Below are 26,194 nucleotides of genomic sequence, written 5' to 3' on the forward strand. Positions count from 1 at the left end.
ATCAACAGAAGAATACAATACAAAGGAAGCCAGTATTCTTTTGTAACACACAGACCCTTGGTTAAACAGGTTGCTGAAGAAAAAGAATGTGTTCACTTAGTATTTTCAATCCACAGCCAGATTCCAATAAGTGAAGGAAAAATGCAATCACCTAATAAATGGAATTCATAAGATAAATTGGTACATGTTGGTTCTGCCCCCACAAGAATTTAGATTATTTTTAACTGAGCAGTAAAGATTATTCTGCTGGAAAAACATTCTTCTATAATAAAAGATAAAAATTTTTCCACCTATAATGCAATAGTTTTGCTAAATTCACAAAACTCAGAAAATTACTGCCATATTTAAAATTTAATGCATATCCTGGGATTAGACAGGTCTTCAACAAAAATCTTATTTTCATCACATACATACATATATATATATATATATATATATGCAGCTCATGATAGACTGTTGTGTGTCCTTCTATTTTTCAAAGCTTCCATTACAAGCAATCACATGATATGAATCAAAGTTCTTTGAAAACCATTGCCACATGATGAAGAGCAATGCTATTCACCATTTAAAATACGTTCAATCTCTTCTAATCTTTTCAAAGCAGCGACTCTTTTCTTCTCAATTTCTTTGATTTCTTTTGTTGTTTTGTGGGGGGTCTCTTTGTCTGTATTTTTTTCTGATTGTTTATTGGATTTAGACTGACTTTTATTATCACTTGTTTTTACTATCTGTGTAGGTTTGGCTTCAATTCTGATTTCTTTTACATTTTCAATTGGAATTTTTTCTTCTTCTACACCTGAAATCTTACCAGCTGGGAACACTGGCTGTTCTACTAAACTAGATGAGGAAATTTTATCCCTGACTATATTCAAATGACGCTGAATATATTCTTCATGTGGTGCTAATGCCAATGTCTCAACCAGACATCTTTCAGCTTTTAGTAAGTCCTTTTCCTCAAAATAAACCACACAAAGATTGTGTTTTCCTTGAACATTGCTTGGATCCATCTCTAAAATCTTTTCAAAACATTTTTTTGCTCCAAGTATATCCTTCTTTTGATTCATCAGAATGTCTCCCTTCAATATGAGACCCTTGATATGATCAGGATAGTATCTGAGTAATTCTTCCAAAATTGGCAAAGCCATTAATTCCTTTGCAGTCTGAGAATACAGGAGAGCCAGGTTAAACAAAGCACTTCTGAAGTCAGCTTGTAATTTTATGGCTTTCTTCATCCACATCTCTGCTTCACTGTCCTTTCTGTCATCCATGGCAAGCATCCCTAGATTAAAATAGCCATTTGCATCTTGTGGCTCTTCATTTATATAGCTTAGAAGTCGTCTTCTAGCTTCAGGTCTAAGTTTCACCTCACCTTTGAAAAAAATATTTTTTAAGGAAAAAAAAAAAATTACAGTTGGCAAATGAATTAAGTCTAAGGAGAAAAGCCATTTTCAAGTACTTATCTAGTTAAATTACAAAGAAACACATCAAAACAAGCAATTGCTTTACCTAAATCAAAAAGGAAAAACCAAAAACCTCTAAGTCTTCATAGGAAAAATAATGTTTAAAGCATTGAAATAACTCATTTCCTTTCCTTTAAGTAATAATAATGCCTCAAAAAACAAAAAGAGCAAATTATCTCTTTATAGTTCAGATCTAACTGGGAGCTAGCAGAGGAAGAACAGAGAATTAAGAAGAGGCAAGAGATTTGCAAAGAAAGATATATATTCAGTCAGATATATTTATTTCTTTTGACATTTGTAACTTCATACATTAAACAAATTTTTTAACTTCTCTGGGTTAACTTATTGAATGTTCTAAGGATTACGCGAGCCTTATGGAAAAATACTCGGCAAACAGTAAGCTATTATTGGAAAAGCAAAATGTTTCAGTTTTACTAAATCACTGATTTGTATATTATTTTTTTTAGGGCTTTTCAAAAGTGAAAATGTACCATTAAGCATAAAGATCATAAATGAGCATTTAGAAAACAAGTATTTCTTGGGAACATTTGTATTGCAAGAAAGTACAACAAAAAAACTCAAGTTCTACAATACATCTTAGGGTGCAATCTTGCATTGGATAATGGGCATCTTTTATGATGACTAAGGTTAGCTGACTTACAAAAACATTAGTTTTCTCAAAACTTCTTTGAATAGTGGTACAAATATTTCCCGATTCTTTTATTTGACAATATGATGCAACAAAAATTGGAAAATAAATCTCATCTTACACAAATCACGCTAGCTATGGAAGCTACTGGTCCTTACTCTCTAACCTATTAAATAAAGGATTAGCACAGTAAACTCAGAAATCTTCTTTCATTCTAAAATAATAAGATTTTATAATTCCATCATTTTTGGAAAAAGTTTTTAACAAATACCTATTACCTTAAACATGTAAATACATTTGTCAAATATAAAAATTAAGATTATACACCATGTAAGATTGCCGAATTAAGCAATATTCAAATTCCTAGATAAGACAAATCCTGATTTATTTTAATAAATTAATTTTGCTAAATTATAGAAAATGTAGGGAATTATGATATCTAATAAAAAAGTAAAACTGGATATAAAAAGATACCAAAAGCAATTATGTAAAAAATTTTACAAGTTCAGATAATTTGGGCAATGGAATATTTATATATGTGATATTTCAAAGCATGAAACCACAAAACAGATTAACATCACTTGGTAGAAAGACTGCCTGAATAGTATTAACTAACTATACCAGAAGAACTAACAACTAGTATTGTCATAAATATTACTGCATATTACTTGAAAAGTTTGCTTCAATTATTTAAAATATTCTTATAAATTATCTTCATATAAATGATCCATATGTAAAATATATATTACAAATAATATAATTTAAGGTTTTATTAGATTTCAAACTATACTTTGTTTAAATATAGAAGTATTTTGAAAACACATACCTGATTCTTGCATTAATATAGCAGAATTGAATAATGCTAGTTTATGTCTTGGATTTAGTTCTAAAGCATGATTGAAATTTTTTAGAGCTTCATTTGGTTCTTTAAGTTCAATATGAACAATTGCCAAGTTGTACCAAAGATCTGCATTATTTCTGTCCAGCTCAAGTGCTTTGAGATACGCTTCTTTTGCTTTGAGAGGTTTATTCATTTTTAAAAGTAATTCTCCTCTGTGGAAAAATAACACAAGCTTTACTTACAACATTACCTTGCAGGTTTGCAGATACTATTTTTTTCTGCAAGTTTTAAGTTTTTTCACATATTTAAAGCTTTTATCCTTTATCCTTAGGTTCTTGAAAGTTTCGCTTTCAAAAATAACTATGAAATGTTATCAAAACTGAACTCATTAATTTATCAATTTGGCTTGATATGTTGTCAAATATTAAGAATGCAAAAGCAAGCCTGGCTTTAGAGGGTAAGATGTGGGGAGGTATCCAAGAAAGGAGGATAAACAAAATATATCCTTACAAATATCTTAGAAGGAGGCAGACTACACGGCATCAGAAAAATGAAAGTAACCAGTGTGGAAGATCAAATTGTGAGGAGATGAAGTAATAGCATTTGAAGAAAAGGAAAAAAGAAATACAGGGTATTGGAGAAATTTCATAATTCAAAATGTTACAAGTCTCAATATACAAAAATCAGAACAAATGAAAAATTTTAACCCATCTAAAGTTATTTTCTCCATTGTATTCTGATAAATATGATACGATCATTCATTTAAAAAATGAAAGAATTTAAAAAATTGTTCATGTAGGGTGGGCGAGTACCAGTGCCACCTGCAGATACCTTAGGGGAATATAACTAGAACTGAGGATCACAGTTTGAAAATAATTTTACAAAAATTTTATTATGGTTCTATATTGTTAGAATACTTAATGAAGTCATTTTGCTTAAACACATATAATATCAACCTAAGTATTGATATAAAAGTTATTTTTATTATGATACTATTATTCTCTAAAACATCAGCATAGGAAATCAAATTAAATGAACTCCAGATATTCTCATTAAAGCAACAAATTAGTGACCAACTCTTTATAAATTAATACATATCTTATTTATATATACAACCCACTAATCTTAGTGAATTTCAACAAGCACTGGATAAAGATAAACAAAGCCTCCTAACTTAAGATTTTATCTGAAGAAATTAAATTTTAAACACATTTCCCCAACAGAAACAATGACATAAATTATAATTAGTTTTTTGGGGTAGGCAACACAACCAAGTTTAACATACAATTTTCCTCAGATATAAGAAAAACACTCTTGCACGGGGAAAATATATCAAATTCTAACATGTGGTGACAAAACTATTTTTTGCTGACAACTAAAACATTTCTTTGTGGTAAAGGCCTCAATAACTGGTTAATTCTGAATATTTATATATTAAAAAGAAAGTTTTTGAAGTTAACAACCCAACTCCACATTAAGCCTTAAGGAACTAGAATAAGAACAAACTGAATTTGAAATTAGCAGAAAAATGTAAATAATAAAATCAGAGCAGAAATTAATGAAAGACAGAATAATAGAAAAGATTAACCAAACTAAAAGTTGGTTCTTTGAAAAAATAAACAAAATTGACAAATCCTTAAAACTACACTAACCAATGACAAATGAGAAAGGGCCCGATTTACAAAATTATCAGTGTAAAAGGAGATATTACAATTGATACAAGAAACTAGAATATCTGCATAGTCCAATTACTAGGAAGGAGATTCAATTAATCAAATAACTCCCAGGACAAGTTGGGCACCAGAGGGCTTCACTGGTTAATTTTCACAAACATTCAAAGGAACAAATACTAATCCTTTTAACTTTTCCAGAAAATTGAAGAAGGAATACTCCCCTAACTAATTTTATAAAACCAGCATTATCCTGTTACAAAACCAGGAAAGTGCAATATTAGAAAAGAAAACTACAGGCTAATCTAATCTCTCTGATGAATATGGATGCAAAAATTCTCAGTAAGGTACTAGCAGACTGAATTTAGCAGCACATTATGAAGGATCCATCTACCACAATCAAGTGAGACTTATTCCTGTAATGCAAGGATGGTCCCACTTATGCAAAACAATCTATGTGATACACAGAATGAAAGAAAAGAAACATTTTATTATCTCAATAGACACACAAAAAACAAGACAAAACTCTACATCCATTCAAGATAAAAATTCTTAAAAATTAGGAATAGAAGAAACATAACATAATAAAATTATATATGACAAGTCCACAGCTAACATCATACTTATAGGTGAAAGGTTGAAAACTTTTCCTTCAAAGATTAGCAACAAGACAAAGGTGTCCACTTTTATCATTCCTATTTAAAATAGCATTGGAGGGCCTCCCCAGTGGCGCAGCGGTTGAGCGCTGGGTTGTGAAGCTCCCCGCGGCCTCTGCGGCGCCGGTTCGATCCCCAGCTGCTCCCCAGCCACCGGAGGAGGGTCCCACATGGCGCGCAGACCTCTCCTGCTGCCCGCTGCTCCCCTCAGCAGTGTACTTCGGTCCTTCTGCCTGCTCTGCTCCCTGCTCTGGCTCTGGTGAATTCTCTCACCCTCCCGCGCTTCTGACTGTACCCAGTGCATGTATAAACAAATAAACAAACAAATAAATAAATAAAATACGTGCCTCTAAAAAAAAATAAAATAGCATTGGAAGTCTTAGTTAAAGCAATCACACAAGAGAAAGAAACAGAAGGTATCAGAACTGGAAACGAAGTGAAACTTTCACTACTTGTAAATAATACAATTTTATATATTTTATATCAATGGACTGGAAAAATATTGTTAAAATGTGAATACTACCAAAAATTATCTATAAAACCAATGCAATTCCTATCAAGATTTTAATGGCATTCTTTACATAGACATTAAAAAACATTCCTAAAATTTATATGAAATTTCAAATGAAATCCTGAAAAAGAACAAAATAGGCAGTATTATACTTTCTGATTCCATACTACACACGAAAGCAATAGTCATCAAATAGTATGATACTGGCATAAAAGCAAACAAGTAAATTAATGGAACGGAACTGAGCCCTCAGGAATAAACTCAAGCATATATGATCAACTTATATTTGACAAGGGAGCCAAGAGAATACTCAATGGTCAAAAAATGTCTTCTCAATAAATGGCACTGGGATTAGATAAATAAGATACAAATGAGTGAAACTAGACCCCTGATCTTATTCCACTCACAAAAATGAACTCAAGATGGATTAAAGACTAAAATGTAAAACCTGATATTTTGAAACTCCAAGAAGAAAACATAGGAATAAGGCCCCTTAACATGGGGCTTGGTAATGATTTATTGGCTGTGACAACTGAAGCATAAATAAAAAAAAACAAAAAATAAACAAGTGGGCCTACAGTTAATCTAAAAAGCTGGGCATAGCAAAAGAAATCATCAAGAAAGGAAGATTATCTACAGAATGAGAAAATATATTTGCAAACCACAAATACTGTGGTTAAACCACAAATACTGATGTGTTAATATCCAAAATACATAAAGAATCCACATAATGTAGTAAAAAGGAAAACTAAATAAATAACCCAATTAAAAAAACAGACAAAAGATACAAATGGACATTTTTCCAAAGAAGACATGAAAAGTCAACAGGTACATGAAAGGATCCTCAACGTCACTAATTATGAGGCAAATGATAATTCAAAGAAGATGTCACCTAACACCTGTTAGAATGTCATCATCAAAAAGATGCTGGTATAGGTGCAGAGAAAGGGGAACCCAAGTGCATTATTCGTGAGATTTTTAAGTTGGTACAGCCACTATGGAAAACAGAATGGAGAATCCTTAAAAAAATTGAAAATAAAACATATGACCTAGAAATTCCTTCTCAGAATATATCCAAAGGAAATGAAACATTAACTCAAACAGAAATACCTGCACCTACATATTCATAGCAGTACTATTCATAATAGCTAAGAAATGGAAAACCACCTATATGTACATCAATGAATGAATGGAATATTATTTAGTCATAAAAAAGAAAAACAAGGAAATTCCACCATTTGTAAAAACATGGATCGATCTTGACAGCATCATACTAAGTGAAATAAGTCAGACAGAGAAAGTCAAATACTGTATGATTTCACTTATATGGGGAATCTAAGACACAAAAATGAAAAACAACAAACTAAACTCATAGAAAAAGAAAACAGACTAGCGATTACCAGAGGTGGACAGAGGGGGGGGGAGGAGAATGGAGGAAGGTGGTTAAAAGGTAAAAACTTCCAGTTATAAGATATTCAATAGGTAATAGAGATATTATGTACATGATAACTATAGCTAACATCATAGTGTGACACACAGGAAAGTTTTTAAGACAATAATAAATCCTAAGAGTTCACATTACAAAGAAACATTTTTTTTCCTTTTTCTCTTCCTTTTTATTTCATCTATATGAAATGATGGATGTTAACTGAATTGCGGAAATTCACAATCCATCGTGTTGTATGCTTTAAACTTACATATTGATAATATCAATTATTTCTCAAGAAAACTAAAAAACAAAAGGCGGCTCTTCAGAGGGGGCTATTACAAATAATTTTTAGAATATGTATGTTTCAGTTGTTTTAAATAAAAATGAATTTGGTAATAAGAAGCAAATGAAACTACGGAGAGTCTTCTCTATCCTTTTTTCATGTAAAACTTAAATTTGCCTCTATCGAGGCCATTATTTATTTCAAATCAACTAAGCCTGACTGTTAGTTTAAAATAGGCCACAGCTTTTGATGTTCTCAAGTGCCAAGACTACTAAAAGAAAAAAAACTACCAATCTAGTCAAACATTTGTGCCGCTTCAATCTCAATCTTCTATAATGATAGCTTAAAGTTAACTCTAATACCTGCTAATGTAAGCCTGCTTAAAGTCAGGCCTCATGCTGATTGCTTGTCGGTATAGCTGATCTGCTTCTTCCAGTCGTGATTCATTTGCTCGGATCAGGTTGGCCAGATTGATATAAACATTTAGGTGGTTAGGGGCAATTCTGGCTGCATATTTTTTGCCAGGAATAATCTGTTCAGAATAAAAGGTATTTTTTATACTGTTATTTCAGTACCAAAGAAAAAATCAAGTACCCCAATAGCTTCTCTAAAATACACCAAAGAGAGAAAGCTTAATGCCACTGATTTTACTGCTATATTTAAAATAAGTCATAAAAATGTAAAAGCATCTGTAGTATTCACAAAATGTAAATTAAAAAAACACTATTTGGTTGCATAGCATATATTTTTTCATTCATGCCAGCTCAAGAGAATATACTGTTAGCTTTTTATTTATGTATCATTTATGAAGTCATGGAAATCAGACTTTTAAAGGCTGGGTCTCTTATTTCTTAGTATGCGTGCATCAGACAAGGAATAGAACTCAGGTTTCCTTTCCCTCACTGCACTGTACCTGTTATCATATCAGCTCTCATGCTGTCAGCAAAATATTTCCTGATTGTGAAATAGGGTAATTATATGTCAGAATTATATTAAAACCTCACTTGGCTGGTAAAGTTAGGAAATAAAATTCTTTCATTAATTATTTAGGTTAAGTAATTATATATAATATTTATGGACCCAAATTTTCAATGAACATAAATTATATCTGATAAAAATCTACATTGAACACAATTTAACTTTAGATTAGATCTGATATATTTTATTTTAAATAATCTTTAATTATAAAAGACATTTAATTTAGCTATACATGTTCTTGATACAAATTCATATTCATACATAGTTTATCCCTTGCAAGTCTCTCCCTCAATTTTTTTGTCATCTTTGTTGGGTTTTTTTGGCACAAGAGTCAAGTATCTATGTATTTGGTAAGGAAACAATTTATCCTGTGCATTAAAATCTTCTGTAGTAGTCTTATTTTTAAAGTGTATTCCATTAAACAGTGGCACCAGAACTACCTATATGGACTTATGGACCACCTTTGGACTTGTGAATCTAATCACACAATGGTAATATTAGACCAGAATGCTGTGTAAAGCCCGACATTTTAGCATAGATTTGTGGAGCCCAGGAAAAAAATGGGTAAGCCACAGCCATGTTCTCTACTTTCATATTTTGTCTCCCATAGATGGTAGTAAGGAAAGTGATGGCAGGGTCTCATCATTTCATAACCTGTTGGTGGTGGTGTTGGTAGTGGTTGGTGGTGGTGGAGTCAGAGGTGCAAAGAATTGAGTTCTTCATAATTTTCATTTTCGGAGACACATGATCATGAAAAATGAAAGTCCCTTTTCTTAAATTTCTTTCCCTTTTTCTCCAACTTCCACCCATTTTTCCCTCCTTGCCATAAACCCGCATTGTAATCTGCTTGATGTATATCTATCCTTGGTGGAAATGATGCTTTGCTCATGACATTTTCATTCAAATATTGTTATATGTTAACCTAGTCAAGCCTCGTAAAAGCTGTACAGGACTCCTTCAAACCTCTTTGACTTGTCTATGCCCCTCACTCTGAGGACTTCATTTGTCCCACCATAATCAGCTCAAGTTCAATAATCATCTATATAGGTTTACTACTTGACCAGTTCATTGGTAATCGGGCCTCAAAAATACTCTCACCATTTTCCTTCATCTGATATTAGATACAGAATTTAAAAATCCTTTTTCATTGATGATATCCTAATAAGCTGAGTGGATAACATGTACTAGGAATTGCAAACTCAATGGAAAGTGAAATAATTCTTAAGATAGCATATGATATAAACTTAAAAAAATTATTAGGAACTATTCAATTATTTTAACCTTACTATTATCCATATGGTATTAATAAGTATTACTATTAACAAATCTATAACCCATGGTAAAGTGATTGGCTTTTCTGACGGCACACAGCTGGTAAAGGGCAAGATCAGATTTTGCAAATTTGATGTTGTGTTACAGTATCCATTAAATCTAGTATTGTGTCATTATAGCACAGAAATGCATTCACTCATCAGTTAGTTCCAAAACATTTTTTATAGGAATAATACTGAAAATAGTGCTTGCTGTACAAAAAAAAATTCTCTTCACTTAAATTCATCTATACTTATAATTCCTAAAATTCATAACCTTATCTATTTAGGCTTTACAAATGGATTTTTTTTTTCCAAATTAAGTGAGCTAGAAAAGTAACTAGTGTTTTATAGAACTTACAGTAACAGAAAGTTCACTGAGCACTTTATCAACTTTTTTTATATGAATAGGTTGAAGAAAAGATAAGGATTTTCCATCTTGATAAATGAACTTAATATGGATATCCAGTGGATTATGACACAACAGGAATAAATTATGACAACTTACTTGGGGCATCAGTGACTTTGCCATCATGTAAGATTCTTCAGCTTCTTTGGTTCTATTTAAATTTTTGTAAGTTCTTCCTACATTCATGTGGGCACCAATATCATCTAAAATTAAAAAAAATAAAACCTTGATCTTTTGTTGGCAAATACACTAAATAGTTCTTAATGTAAATTACTAAGACATGTTTCTGGCAATAAAACAGGTCAAAAAATGCAAAAACAGGTCCTATTTCTTCTTTAAAGTTCTTCCAACATTTGTTATGAATTATAAAAGACTAGACAATTATTAAATTAAATACTGTTAGGACAGAAAAAACACATATGACACAAAATACTGGATTAATCGAACCTTAAGGCTTAAAAATGAGAGAAAATGGGGCAATGAAGAATTTTACATTATTTTTCTTCATTATATTTTTCTATAATATACTAACAGATGTTTCATTTCCTTATTCACATAGCTTTGGAACTCACTCAAAAAAGTATGGCTCAATTCTACAAGTGACAAAGTTCTACTGGTGAAAAGGATCATCGTAATTCTCGAATTTTTCAGGTGTTATAACTAACAAGTATGTACTCATGATAGCAAAGAGACTATGAAAAATCTCTGAGATTGTATTTTTAAATTTTTGGAATGTGAGTAGAATGAGAGGACTTAATATTAGGATTCTACAATATTACCACAGATGCACCAGCCTATCTCTTTTAAATGATAAATTCCTACCTATATACAATGTTTTAAAAGGTTGTGCTAATAGCATATTGTTGGGGAACTTTTGTCTCATTTTCTGATATGAAAATTCAAATCCTCAGTAACTCTATTCAAGGACAGAAAAAGACACAATTTAAGTAAGGAGGATAAGTGGTTCATGGCATACTACTGGGTTGAAGAAAAGTCAAGACATATTTTTTCTACGTTTTCTTTGCAAAAATGCATCGTGACTTTTCCGACAACCCAGTAACTTTAAACTACATTTCTCAGTAAACATTTCAAAGGTTTGGTATAAAGACATAAAGATCTTAAAACAGTTAAACTTTACTCAACATGAGCTTCTAACAGACATGACAAGGCTTCAAATAATGAATACTACTTGCCTATGACTGATGATTTTGCAAGTGTGGAATAGCTCTCTGCCTGCAAGTGCCAAGATACATATGGGTCAAACATACTCATCTAGGCATTCCCCTAAGAGGTGAGCAACAATCTAAAATGCTGCTACATTATTTTAAGCTGGTAATTGTGTATACTGTACAAAAACTGTCAGATGCAGTTTAGTTAGAGAACTAGGGGCAAGTTGGGGGAAAAGGTCTGCTCTTTTTTGTTTTTAAATATCTATATACATGCAGCTCATTGGGTCTCAACAGGGGAAACAAGCAAAACAAAAAACAAAACAAATCTGAAAACAGTACTTAGGCTAGAGTAGTCATTCCTAACCCTGGGGCAAATCAGAATACCTGAGTGGCTTTTAAATTTTCAGATATCTCATCTCTACCAAACTCTATCAAAATAGAATATTCAACAATATTCTAATGAAAATTACTAAGACATGTTTGCAGCAATAAAACAGGCCAAAAAATGCAAAAAACAGGTCCTATTTCTTATTTCTTCTTAGGATCTGAAAATGTTTATAAAGTTTCAAAGGCAATTGTGATGTAAAGCAAGGTCCTACCTTGAATCAAACAAGACTGACTGCCCCCATCCCCTTCTACCCTCTTGATTCCATCAATATTCAGAATTTATACCAATTGTCTCTAATTATTCTGCCTTTACTCCCTAAATTTACTCCTATCAGGCTTTTGCACCTATCAGTCCACCAAAACTGCTCATCAGAGCAACCCTAGAATGTTCTATCTATATATGAAAATTTTTTTTTTCAAATGTCTGATATAAGTGGTTCCAACATGAAATCCAATTCAAAATAAGTTGGCATCAAACACTATAGTATTCAAATTACTTAGAATAAAGACTGAAAATAAACTTTCTTATTTTCCTCAAATATCATCAAATTTTTAAAAAGAAAATAAACTATTCAAATAGTTTTATTTCATGATGCTTACCTGGCTGAACATGGGTAGCCTGCAAGAAGTATTTCAAAGCTCTCTCAAAATTCTTTTCATTTTCCAGAGCATGACCCACATTATTCCATAACTTGGCATTGTTTTTATTTACCTTAGATATACAGGTACACGTGGCATTAGTTACAATTAAAAATAACACAACTCCAATTAGCACAGATATTAATTTGGTACACTATTAGGAACAGAATGCTAACGTGATTTGAATGGGTGACAATGCTAAAAGGTACAACTTTCCAGTTTGAAGTTTTGAGAATATAACAACTCCACGACACTGCACTGAACAATACTAAGGAGAATATTTGAAAGTTGCTGACAGAATAGACCTTAAAAGTTCTTATCACAAGAAAATGAGGCTATATGAAGCTATAAATATTAACTAAAATATTGTAGTAGTCATTTCATCATACATACATACATCAAATCTTTATGTTGTATACCTTAAGCTAATACAAATTTGTCAATTACATTTCAGTAAAACTGGAATAACATAAAATAAAACCATGGGGATTCTCTACCAGAATATCTATTTACACACATATATATATTGTTTAATATATATAGGAGTGTTAGGAGTGTTCCATGGAGATGTCCTTGGCTACAAGAAATGAGCTAACTAGACAATGCTTCACTAAATTTACTCTATGCTTAATTTCCATTATCAACATACTAGAACCACAGTACTCTGATTTTATTTATATTACGTATTAGAATTTTACTAAAACTTATTTGATCAAAGGATAGTGGTTTTTTAAAAATACTTGCTCTTTGCATGCTTTTAAGAGAAGAAGTATTTGGATTTAAGAATATAACTAAATATGGTGGGAGTGCAAACTGGTCCAACCACTGTGGAAAGCTGTGTGGAGATTTCTGGACCTACTAAACATAGAGCTTCCATAGGATCCAGCAATTCCACTCCTAGGTATTTACCCAAAGGACACAGAAACATCAATTCCAAAGAACACCTGCACCCCTATGTTTATAGCAGCACTGTTTACAATAGCTAAGCTTTGGAAACAACCCAAATGCCCAAAAATAGATGACTGGATCAAGAAGATGTGGTACATATATACCATGGAATATTACTCAGCATTCAAAAAAGATAAACACATGCCATTTGCAGCAACATGGATGGCGCTGGAAGGGATCATGCTCAGCGAAATAAGCCAAAAAGAAAAAGAAAAATACCGGATGGTCTCACTCATAGCAGGAATCTAGAAAACTTAAATAAGGGACCAGGAAAATGAATAACTATAAGAAAGTGAAAATCAAAATCAACAAAAAACTATGAACCAGAGACACTTAGGGGGGCGGGGGCGGGAGGGGAGGGATTGGGGTCAGAATGGGGGGGCTGCAATTGTATGGGGAATATAACAATAAAATTTATTATCTAATAAAAAAAATAAAAATAGCTCAATTAAAAAAAAAAAAGAATATAACTAAATATTCTGTCCTGGGAGTGAGGAGAAAAAAATTCCTGAAAATTATAAGGCGCCAGTGGTATAGAAATGAGGGTTTATAAGAATAGTAATGTAGTCTTATTTGCAGATATCTGAGTTGGGGGAAGAGATTGGAGAGAATCATTGGGTCATAAGAAACCCAGTAAATCAAGAAGTCACATGTAAAATCAGAATAAGAAAACAAAAAGGAAGTAAAAATTTGTAGTTCTGAAGAGAAGCACTGGCAATGGAGTGCCTGAAAAAAAAAAATCTTAAACAACTTTTTTTTGAAAACACTTTTGGTGATTTTTAAAAAGACCTATTCCTACTTATACTGTCTATTTTATAGAAATGCTAACATCACTCTTTTTTGCCAGCTCCAATCTTCCTTAGTGTTGTAACCACTGGGTATACCTCAGATCAGTGTGCCTTTTTTATCCATGACATATTTTATTTCACTGAATCTAAGATGCTGTCAGTTATGGCTCACTATTATTTTAAGTACTATTAAGAAAGAAAAAAAGTTTATTAAATAGTTGCAAGATTCCTTTTGCTATAATATTTAGTTTTTCAGAGATGTTAAAAGATAAAAAATGTGTACGTTAAGCACCAATGAAATACAGTATTCTTATTTATATATTTTATCATTAGAGTTTTTAAAGACTATGTAACATTTAGGGAATTATACAAGCTGTGATACTATTTAAAGCATTTCATTGCAGCACACATTATATAAAGAATAAATTGTCTTATTAATATTTTGGTGAAATATTTGTACCAACAGTTAAATGTCAAATTAAAAGTGATGTGAAAATAGGTAACACATGGCTATAAGATATCAAATCAAAACAAATTTGTATCCACACTGCCACTTACTAGCTGTGTTTCAATACACAATTTCAGGTTACATGCATGAATTGCAATTGTCAAATGTGCTAAACAGAGTTAAGGAGTAACAAAATTCAATAAAAACATTTTTGTCATTCTGAATAACACTTTACCTTCAAGGCTGACATAAACAATGTATATTCAGATTCCCAATCCCAATTTCTGTGGAGTGTTTTTAAGGCATGAGTGAATATCACCACAGAGAGGAAAACCCAGGATAGCTTTCTTAATACACTGTTTAAGAGAAAAATGGAAAATAAAAGATTGTCTACATAACCAAAAGCATTTTATCTTTTAGAGAGGAAAATCTTAATTATTTCTAAACATGTTTGAATTCATTCTCAAGTATAGGGATAATTCTAATCATCATTTAATGTCAGAGTGAAAACATCAAAATAAGTAAATATTCTCAATACAGAACTACCTCTTCAGTCTTCAATTACATTAAATATTCTAATATTTGTCTCTATTTCAAAAGCCTTATCTAGAATTAATGACAAAAACCTGATAAAACTGGTTTTTAATTGTTTTTTATATTTAAAGTTTCTTGTACTATTACCTACAACTTGAATATTAAAGATAATTAGAAAGAGTCAATCTTATCATAGGTTATATTTACAAATGTCTTAATGTATATTTAAGGTCACTGCATTTCAGACTGTAAAATAAAATCATATAAATATGCTAAAGAACATAGGATGAGATAGGTGTTATAAAGCTTTCCCAACTTGAAATATAGACAAACGAGGCAGCACTCATGATGATAAACAAAATAGCTTGAAAGTATGACTTGTAAAAGTGAAGTAAGTACTTATATGTATCATAATTAAATCTGTTGCTATTAAACATTAAATGAATTAACATTTCAATTTACCTTTTGTTTGATATCTTCTGCCATCCATGGGCTACTAAAATACAGAACCCCATGCTAGGAACATACAATACTCGTTCAGCAACAACAAATCCAACTGGAAAAAAAAGGTTCGATGCAGGAATAAATGGTAACGCCATTAAACAAAGTGCCTACAAAAAAAAAGATATTTTATTAAACTAAAAATATACGGACATTCAAATCCAACTATTTTATTTAATTTAGTGGCTGTGCCAGAAATGATGTATTTGCAAATTATTACAAATACTTCCTGGCATATATAAGTGATTTCAGAGTACCTACCAAATTAGGGAAATTAATAATCAGTTTTTATTTTATATTCTGAATGTACAAATCATGCCTACATGTCATAGTCTGACATATAATTTTAGGAAAACTTAATGAGCTCATAAATAAGGTTGATGTTGAACAAAAAAAGATTCTAGTTCAAAAAAGACACTTTTGATGAATGAGAGGCAGTCTCCTGATCAATTAAATGTAAGAGCATGCGTAAAAATAAGAAAATTTCTTACCATTAAAACAGTCTTAGAGGAATCACCAGGGTATCTGAGACTGAATATTCCCAAAGCTCCCAATAAGCAAAAGAAAGTAAACGTGGCAAGATTTCGAATATCCAGAAATGACTCTATAAGCGGTATTGTTCCCATGGTCCAATCACAGCAGAGCTCTGAAGGATTTAAAAGAAGCCAAGCATTTACAGGAAGGAGGTAGTTAAAAGTTAGCTGCCTTGTGGGAGTTGGGCTTACAGCAGCTGGGTTATCAAACCTGTATAAGGAATGAAAAAAAAAAAAAGTATTTTTAGATACAAAATCAACTCATATATAAATAAAAAAAAATCAATAAAAGCAGCATTTATATGTAATCTTGTTAAGAAGACAAATATTTTTATGCATACCTCACACTCTTGCTAGAACTCAAAATGTCTAACCTCTATGAAATGTCTAGCAAAGAGGGGTGATATTTATAAAGAATTATATAAAAAATCTAAATGCAACCACTAAGACAACACAACAATGATGTACAGCTAATAAGTCAACATGGAGCTAAAATAATAAAAAAACTCAATTCAGAAGATGAAAGAAGAGAAAATGGAGAACAAAGACCAGATGGGAACAGCAAGACGGCAGATTTATATCAAAATTTATCAATAGTTATGTTAAATGAAAATAACAGAAACAGCTCATTTATTTTTTTTTAATAATTTCTTATTTAATCAAACCAACAATTAAGTAAGCAAGGTGGTATGGGATTTAGCCTCCTAATTCCCCAACAGTCAGATAGACTTTTCTCAATAGGCCCAGGGTAGGCCTCCTATCACTTGTTTTTTTTTTTTTTTAAATAATAAATTTTATTTTTATATTCCCCCATACAATTGCAAACGCCCCATTCTGACCCCAATCCTTCCCCTCCCGCCCCCCCACCCCCCAAAAAGTGTCTCAGAAACAGCTCATTTAAAGACAAATATTTTACCAAACAAGAAAGGGAGACTCAACTGTATGCAGTCTACAAGAAATCCACTTAAAATGTAAAGACATAGATAAATAAAATGTAAAAGGATGGAAAAAGATATATCACATAACACTAACAAAAAATAACTTGATATCCATATTAACTTTAGACAGTGAATTTCTAAGGGATAAAGAAGTTCACTTAAAAATGATAGAAGGATCAATTTATCAAGATATTACAGTTCTAAATGTTTATGGACCTAATAGAGTTTTAAAACAAATGAAGGAAAAATCAACAGAACTGTAAGGAGAAATAGATAAGTCTATGATTAAAGTAAAAAATTTCAATATCCTTCTCACAAGAAGACAAAGTCATCAAGGATACAGAAGACCTCAACACTTAACCAATTTTGGGGGAATCATCATCTTGATAGTGTGTTTTTGTAAGTCTAACAAGTTGAAACATGAATTTGCACACTTTAAATATACACAGTTCTTTAAAATGTTAATAATACCTTAATGTTAAAACATCTCAACGTAAATCAAAGACTTAATCTTTGTAATCACTTAAAATTCAAAATTTGAAAAAATAGGATGGAAAAAATAGAAAGAACCAGAATTTCCTACCTGGTAAATACTGGAAGTTGGGACTGAATAACCTGGACTCTAATCACAACAAGTAATAGTGTACTGAACATCAAAACAATGAGTTTTATTAGTGTCTGCAGCATAGAAAATGGAATACTACCCTTTCCACGGAGAAACTGCCCAGCAGTAGCACATAATAATGGCAAAGTATACTGAAAAAGAAAGAAAATATTTTTAAAAACAAGTAACAAAATACTATGATGTTTTCAATGATGCAGTGCATTCTAAATAACAGAAACTACAAACTTAGTATAATTAAAAAATATGGAACAATCTGTTGAACGGATAGTAAGACAGTCCAACAATCTTATCCAATGATGAATTATACCACACAGTACTGTTGTGTATTGTTGCAAACTGCCTAGAGTCCATTTAAAAAAAAAAATCAGTCCCTAAAAAATTGCAAATGTGTTGGGCCTCCCCTGGTGGCGCAGTGGTGGAGCGCTGGGCTGCAAAGCTGCCCACAGCCTCTGCAGTGCCGGCTGGATCCCCAGCTGCCAGCAAGGGTCCCACATGGCGCAACAGACCTCTCCTGAAATGCCTGCTGCCCCCCTCAGCAGTGTATTTCGTCAGTCTGCCTGTTCTGTTCCCCTCTCTGGCTCTGGTGAATTCTCTCACCCTCCCGCTCTTCTGACTGTACCCAGTGCTTGTAAATAAATAAATGAATCTTTTATTTAAAAAAAAAATTGCAAATGTGATAAAATGTTAAGAAATTTTCAGTACACATAAGAAAAAGACAAGTTTGCTTCTTGCAAATTTTTGGTAGCATTACTGATAATCAGATCAATTTATATTAACGACACATTGGAAAATATTGGGTTGTCAAAAAAGTCATGACTCAGTTTTGCAATGAAACAGAAAAAAATACGAGATGACTTTTCCGACAACCCAATATTTATAATAATCTGATTCAACTAGGATAAAGACAGCAACAAGAAAATTTATATTTTTCCTTACCCCCTGGGCAATAAATACTTCATACACACAGCAAATTCCCACAACTGTTATTCCTTGTTCTTTACACAGTGTTGCAATGGCGACTAAAATCACTGTCAAAGCAATTGGAGTCCACACTGTAATTTAAAACAAGAACAAAAAAATAAAACTACACAATTTTGTAACATCATAAAAGGACATTTTAACTTAGACAACTATTAGTCATTACTGAAAAACTTTACTACTGATTCTGTATTAATTTATATTTTATTTATTGACCTATAAATACTTTGTTTTAAAATGTATTTGAATTTTGTAATTTTTGTTTTATAACGTAAAACTCAAGATGTATTATTTGAATTAGAAAATTTCTGTGAAGAAAATTAACCATATAGTAACTTTTAAAACAAAGATATGGTGTCCAATTTATAAAAGAAAACTTACAGCCTTGAGATTCATGATTAAAGAACTATCAATTTAAAATGAACTCAAGTATCAAAAATAATCACAGATCTCTATATACCTGATTTGTAATATAATAAATTTGAAAGTGAAAACTACTGATAATTAAAAACACTGAATTGTGAGTAATATTGAATCTACTGCTAACTTGTTTTGTGACCTTGGGTAACTTATCTGAACTTCAGTTTTCTTACTGGAAAATATCACTTCAATTCTTTTCCAATTGGAAAAAATACAGGGTAGTATGAATGTGCAATGTCACCTTTAATCAAAGCAAAAACTCAAATAAATGAATTAAATAAAGATATAAAATAAGAACACAATTTGTGAATCTAATATAATTTCTCTCATCATTGGTCTTAAAAATAGTAATTTAACAATTTCTGAAATTTAAAAGTTTAAATTTAAAAATTCAATTTTAAAGCTCTTTACAGATTAAAACAAAAACTCCATAAGATTGTTAGGGATATTATTATAATAAAGGTATATTTTAATAGATGTTTACTTTTGCCTAAACAATACAATTCGCAGTCCATCAGGTGTTAAAGAAAGACTCTAGTAGAAGGCCTCGCTGGTGGCGCAAGGGGTTGAGCACCGCACTATGAAGCAATCCACAGCCTCTGTAGCACAAGTTCGATCTCCGGCCAGTCAGAGAGCAACTCACATGGCAAAGCAGACCTCTCCGGTCTCGCCAGCTGCTCCCCTCAGCAGTGTATTTCAGTCAATCTGCCAGTTCTGTTCCCACCCTGTCTCTGGTGAATCCTCTTGCCCCCCACATCTCTGGCCTATTTATGCAGCTCTTGTATGCATAAATAAATATTTTTTTTAAAAAAGACAGTAGAAATACTGGTAGTTGTAGTATTTACAGATAACAGCAGATAGAACTAAGAATGACTCTAACACCCCTGTATTCTAGGGTAATTTAAAAAAATTAGACTGGGGCCTCCCCGATGGCGCAGTGGGTTAAGCGCAGTGCTGTGAAGCTGTCCACAGCCTCCGCAGCGCTGGTTCAATTCCCGGCCAGCCAGGGAGAATCCCACATGGTGAGGCTGTCTCCTGTCTCGCCCGCTGCTCCCCTCAACAGTATATTTCGTCAGTCTGCCCGTTCTGCTCCCCGCTCCATCTCTGAACCCTCTCACCCTCCCGCGACTCTGGCCTGTACCCAGCTCTTGTATAAATAAATAAATAAAATAAATCTTTAAAAAAAAATCAGACTGTACAAAATCTGTAGTCATAATAAAATATAAATTACACTAACAAATTAATATTGCCAATATTGCATACTTTCGTATTTCTATACATGCTAAAGCAGTAAAATATATAAAGATAAATTATTTATAAGTACACAGAGTAAATAAAAATTGCTTGATGAATTTTGAGCTATAGAAAAATGTCAAATATTAGACATTTACCTATGGAATTGTTGGGTCCTTTTGATTTGGTATATGACAAAAAAGCAGCCAGAAAAAAGATGGATGACAAAAGTTCAGCTCTTCCTACAACACCTGTTACCTAGAAAGGGAAATGAGGTGAGGGGTGGTTCATATTAATGAAGAGAATATTGAAAATTTAACTATAAATGATAGCAAAGGCAATTTAATTAGAAATCCATTGCCATGACTTTTAAGCACATTTTCTAAGACATTCTGTGAGCGCCCTCTTGTGGAAAATCTGTCTCTTTCATAAAAATTTAGCAGTGACTTTAATAGGTCTTTTACTAACTTATTTTGAAATAATAAAAGACAGCAAGTTACAAAAATAGTAGCAGTCCCCTGTACCTTTTACATCCAAAGGTAACATCTGAAATAGCTACATCTAGAACACTTCTTTATTTACATATGCTCTGATATATTTTCATCCCCTACTTAAATTTGCTTTACTATTTTCCGTACTTTGAAACATAAATATTGCCAAGTTAAAAACTTTTAACTAAAAGCTATATTTGCTTATATTGCATGTGAGTGCAGTTAAGAAATTATGGCTTATGTTCTTGAATGAATGTTTCAAAAATAGTTTTAAATTTAAATAAGTCATGCAGGAAAAAAATAGACTGTACGTTAAGAACTTAGACTTGCAGTAATTTAAGAGTCTTCAAATACTTATATTAATTTAATGGCTAATTATTTTTTTTTAAAATAGGTGCGATTATAATCACTGTGTAGGCTTTTTTAAAAAAAAAGTAAAAAAGCGCTAATTTAAATTATACTTACTGCTTCTGTGTGTATTGGGTGTACTGCAAAAAGTAGAGAGGCAATCATACTACTCCTGTTGTCCAGAAAAAGTCTGCACACTTTAAGAAATATCACACTAACCACAGCATGAAAAACTGTATTTAGAAGATGGTATGACATGGGTTTCAGTTCACTAAACAGATAATTTAAGCGAAATGTCAATACTGTTAAGGGACGATAAGACTTGTGGCTTCTCTCCTGAAAGAATTAAAAAAACAATCATTGGTTATTAAACAACTTCAGTGTTTATAATCTAATCATTGCATTTACTATTGAAAGTATATCTACATTTGTTGGAGAAATAACAGTAAAATAATGAAATGCCCCAAGGATGATACAGACATTAAAGACACCATTATAATTTGTACTGTCCTATTTCCTTCGTAAAAAAACAGAACAATTTCCTTTCTATATAGTGGTCAGAGAATTAACAGTACAGGAAGAATATTTAAGTAATTCCTTTTCAATACACATATTAAAAAAAAGATAGGAGGCAACAAAAGTGGCACTAGAGTTCAGGATTCTCTCAAAGGCCTGCATCCAGGTCTGTGACAAATACAAGTATTTATTGAAATGATGGCCAGATCTTCCAAAGGAACTACAAGAACAAAATATTTACCAGTAGAGTTGAAACAGCGATAACCAAAAAGGTACTGTCTAGTTGTTTTATGAAAAATATTTCCATGATGTATAAACCTGATTTTATTAAACCAAAATCCCTAAATACTACACAAGAGCAAAAATTTTTTAGATTAGACAACTTTGTTATGGTAGTCTCTATTGGCAATAAATTAAATTTTATGTGAATACTGAATTTCTTTATAAACTAGAAGTTACATTTAATGAGAAATATTTTTACCCTCAGACAAAAATCAAGGCAGATTTAAGAATATAATACATAGATCAAAAATACATAAAATATTACCATAGATTTTTTTTTTTTGTAATTTTACATTATGGTAACTACACTCAGTTTCTTTGCTCTCCTATCTCTTACCACATTTTGCTGTAACTCTGGTATATAGGTATAGATTTAAGCATGTTCAAACCTACAAAAGGAGAATTAGGATGCACAAGGAACAAACATTTCACATTTTGAAATGAGAAACATTATAATATCTCTCTGATTGTACACTATAACAAACCATGAGCACTGTCTACCTAGAATATTCTTTCCTGCTTGGCCTATTCCTAAACACCCTTCAAATTTCATCTCAGGCGTACAAAATTGTTCGTAAGTACTATAATGAACTGACATGATTTGAACCAGAAAGTAGAAAAGATTCTAAGAAACCTTGTGAGTGCCTGATATGTTACTGTGGTTCCACTTAACTGCCAACTGAAAAGAAGTCAGAAAATAGCAGGAAATAAGTATTTTTAATTGCAGTGTACATAATTGTTTTGCTAGGTCAATTATACAGATATACATATACCATGATAATGACCAAATAAAAGATAAATTATTAATATTATTATTCATATAATTCATTAGTAATACATTTGAAACACTACTATGACAATCAGCAGCTTAGTAGGTATCAGGTTTACTCTAAAAAAAATAGCTGGTTCTGTTATGAATAAAAACAATTCAGATTATTATTATATTGAGGTACATAAAGAAAAAAGTACTTGGGGTGTTACCTGGCAATAGAAACATGAGCAAGAATATACCGCATAAATAAGCTAACAATTCCCTGTCAATGTGATCTTCAAATAGGGATGGCAAAAACTTACTGAGTGGCTACATGCAAAAGTTACCTTAACATAGGTTCTTTACAGGTCTAATGCCAGGAATATATGGCTCCATAAAGCAGAAAAGTTATCAAACATGGCAGTATCAAATAATCAATTCGTTAACAAAAAAATCTCCCATTCTCCCAAAACACACTCCACAAAACAAAAAAAAGCAAACATACAAACAAGACCAAAAATAGTGATGCTCACATCCCACTCTGAGATAACTCTTAACAACAGGCTTTGGTAGAGTTTTGATAATTTTTTAAAGTGCTCCAGGCAGATTCTAATGTGCAGCCAAAGATGTAATCCATGAACATCAATAAACAAAGTGTTACGTATCTCAAGAATGGATTTCCTGAAGAGATAATCTAAACATAGACAGGCGAAGGGGGATGCAAAGACTCCTTACTAAGGCAGTAGTCACACAGCTCAGGAGAATGTCCTAAGGCCTCTTCATGATCTGCACTGGCACACAAATCCTTAGGGAAAGCATGCATGCCTGCACACAGGCTTCCAGGCTATCATTACATGATGACATCAACCACTAGATCTGTGAATGTGCCAATTCCAGCTTGTCAAGAAACTGACACCTAAATGCTACTAAGAATAATTTTTCCCTAGTGCCACATTTCCCTGCAGGAAAGAATTCGTCCATCAGAAAATAGAAGGAAGTGATACTCTTCACTGTAACTTGTATTCTAATTTGTTTATTTTTTCCAAAATTATTATTATTAAATTTGTGTGTGTGTGTGCACTTACTGTTCTCTGAAAAAAATCACAAAACATAGTACGGATTCTATGAGATCTTTTTATCTGGTGAAATTTTCAGGCAAAATTGCAATAGGATTAAAATCACAACAGATACCAGTGTAATTTTGGGCAATGCACACATACTACTAAGAGCCTCTGGGGATAAAGTGAAGGGTAAAAAAAATAAATTATCTAGAAAATAATACAAGCTATAATAGGGCCATATTTTCTTTTCATTATCAAGTTTTTTTTTTTTTTTTTTAAGACCTAAGTTGTATGTGAATAGGAAGGCTGTAAGAAAAACAAAGCCTGCTTATTTAATCAGAAAACATACATATTATGTGTTTGTAACAAGAGGAATGAAAGACTCCATCCCCATTCTTGAGAAGTATCCAAGTTTGGAGAATACAGAAAGGGGTCATAAATTACAACTCACAAACTATCAAAGAGTATTATGTATTTTAACAATAATGTGCCAGATACTAGTTAGACTGATTCATTTATCCTCAGGGTATTACTATTCTTTTATAGGTCAGAATAATGATTTGCCATCAAAAGCTGTATTTCCACTTATTTTTCACAACTGATATATAACAGAATGTTAGATTCCAATCTATATGATCCTGACCTTACAATTAATCCTAAATAGCATAAAATTGACCTTGGCAATAGAGTTACTAGCAAAATAAAAAACCCTGATGAAAATAAACTAAACTTTTAGGTGTTCTCAGTATAAAATTAAAGTAACTATTAGGTAAAAGATATGATACAAATTTAAACTTTTTAATAAATCACTGCTTTTTTGCTATAGAAAAACTGTGTACTTACTATTTTATCTTTAAAGTATAATCTATTTACATAAATTTACATTTTAAATGTTTAGACATAGCATACGTAGTCATATCTTTTGCCTGACTCACAAGAAAAAAAGTATATTTAGTATTTGCTTTTCATACACTTTTTTTTTAATTTGGTCAAGGTTCACAATCAAGGAAAGGATAAATTAGTCTAATTATAGTACCTAGCACATAGCTGATAAAACATAACCATAATACCCTTATCGTTTGCTTTAGAGACGATAAATCCTATCTTCAACTTGTTCTTAAGAATGTTATGTATCTCATAAAAACTTTTTTGGGAAAAATTCATACTTGCTATGATTACAACATTAGTAAAGAAAAAATAATAAACTATTCCAGACTATTTCAAATTCTGATATACAAAAAAGTAACTAATTTACCTCAGACATGAGGGTTAATAAACTATTCCAGAGTATTTCAAATTCTGATATACAAATAAGTAACCATTTACCTCAGACATAGGGGTTCCCCAGAAGTCATTCTGAAATAAAGTTTTTAAAGGTGTAGATGGATGTAGGTCTTTATTATCCAGTATTGCTGAAACATCATCAAAAACAAAACCACAGAAGAGGCTGTTCCAATAGCAGGCAGTAATCACACCTACTATTAAAGTTACTTCTTTGAGGTTAATATCAGCCATCTTTTCCACAACCACTTGTGGACAATCTGGGGAAAAAATCATGAAGATAAAATAAACAATAGAAGTACAATTTTACTGTAAGTAAAATAAAGATTGACTATTAATTGTCCCAGAGAATTACTTTAAAGTCCAGCTCAAACATCATATACTTTCAAGAAGAATTAGTTGATCACCTCTCCTAATTCTTAAGACAAAATTGTTCCATCATATGAATTTTTATACTTCTGTTACAGTCTTTTATCATACCACTCAATCTTTGGAACTGTCTCTCCAGCTAACTGGAGAACGGACTCCTTATCAACTGTCACATGTCAGGATACCTGGGAAACAGATTAAAAAAAAAAAAAAAAAAACTGAAAAAAATAGCAGCTTTGTGGGAATTTCTAAAGTGCAGAAAAAGTCAATATTTTAATGCAAAACTTTGTCTATAAACTTTATAATAGATACCTATGGAAAGGAAAAAACTTAGTATACATAGGGTTCAGTACCATCTGTAGTTTCACATATCCACTGGGGCTCCTGAAGCATCCTCCTTGGATATAGGGATACTACTATACTTTATGTAAGTAGCTATCAATTATTACCTAAATCAGGAGTCCAAACTTGTAGCCTGCAGCCTTGCTTATTAGTTTGAGCAGTTTTTAAAAAGTATTTGTCTTGAATGCCTTTAGGCTAGCCGTACACTAGCCAAATAACTACATAATCCCATTGTCTTCCACATAGGTTAATTTGCTTGACTGATTATGTTAACTGTTTGGCCCTTCTGACATGAGAGTTTATGACCAAGATGTAAATCAGTTTTTCTTTTTCCCACTACAACGAACACTTTTAATATAGAGTATAGGATTCACGTATGGCAGTTCATAATTAGCACACTACTTTATAAAGTGTTC

General features: G+C 31.9%; 1 protein-coding gene across 2 annotated transcripts; it reads right to left on the bottom strand.

Annotated features, from left to right (window-relative positions):
• Window positions 1–554: 554 nt before the first annotated feature.
• On the bottom strand, window positions 555–25,316 carry TMTC3 (transmembrane O-mannosyltransferase targeting cadherins 3; the record flags this gene model as incomplete). Of its 2 annotated transcripts, XM_084255199.1 has the most annotated exons (13): window positions 555–1,369; window positions 2,936–3,162; window positions 7,862–8,031; window positions 10,296–10,399; window positions 12,353–12,464; window positions 14,811–14,931; window positions 15,572–15,720; window positions 16,102–16,354; window positions 17,665–17,837; window positions 18,643–18,758; window positions 20,496–20,595; window positions 21,294–21,512; window positions 25,113–25,316. In XM_084255199.1, the coding sequence occupies 13 exons, from the start codon at window positions 25,299–25,301 to the stop codon at window positions 555–557; spliced, it is 2,748 nt and encodes a 915-aa protein (XP_084111325.1). The 2 variants fall into 2 exon arrangements, with proteins under 2 accessions (XP_084111325.1, XP_084111326.1); XM_084255200.1 differs by lacking the exon at window positions 21,294–21,512 and having other exon boundaries at window positions 25,113–25,301.
• Between the last annotated feature and the right edge of the window lie 878 nt (window positions 25,317–26,194).

This window comes from Talpa europaea (assembly GCF_964194135.1).
Source record: "Talpa europaea genome assembly, chromosome: 15".
NCBI lineage: Eukaryota > Metazoa > Chordata > Mammalia > Eulipotyphla > Talpidae > Talpa > Talpa europaea.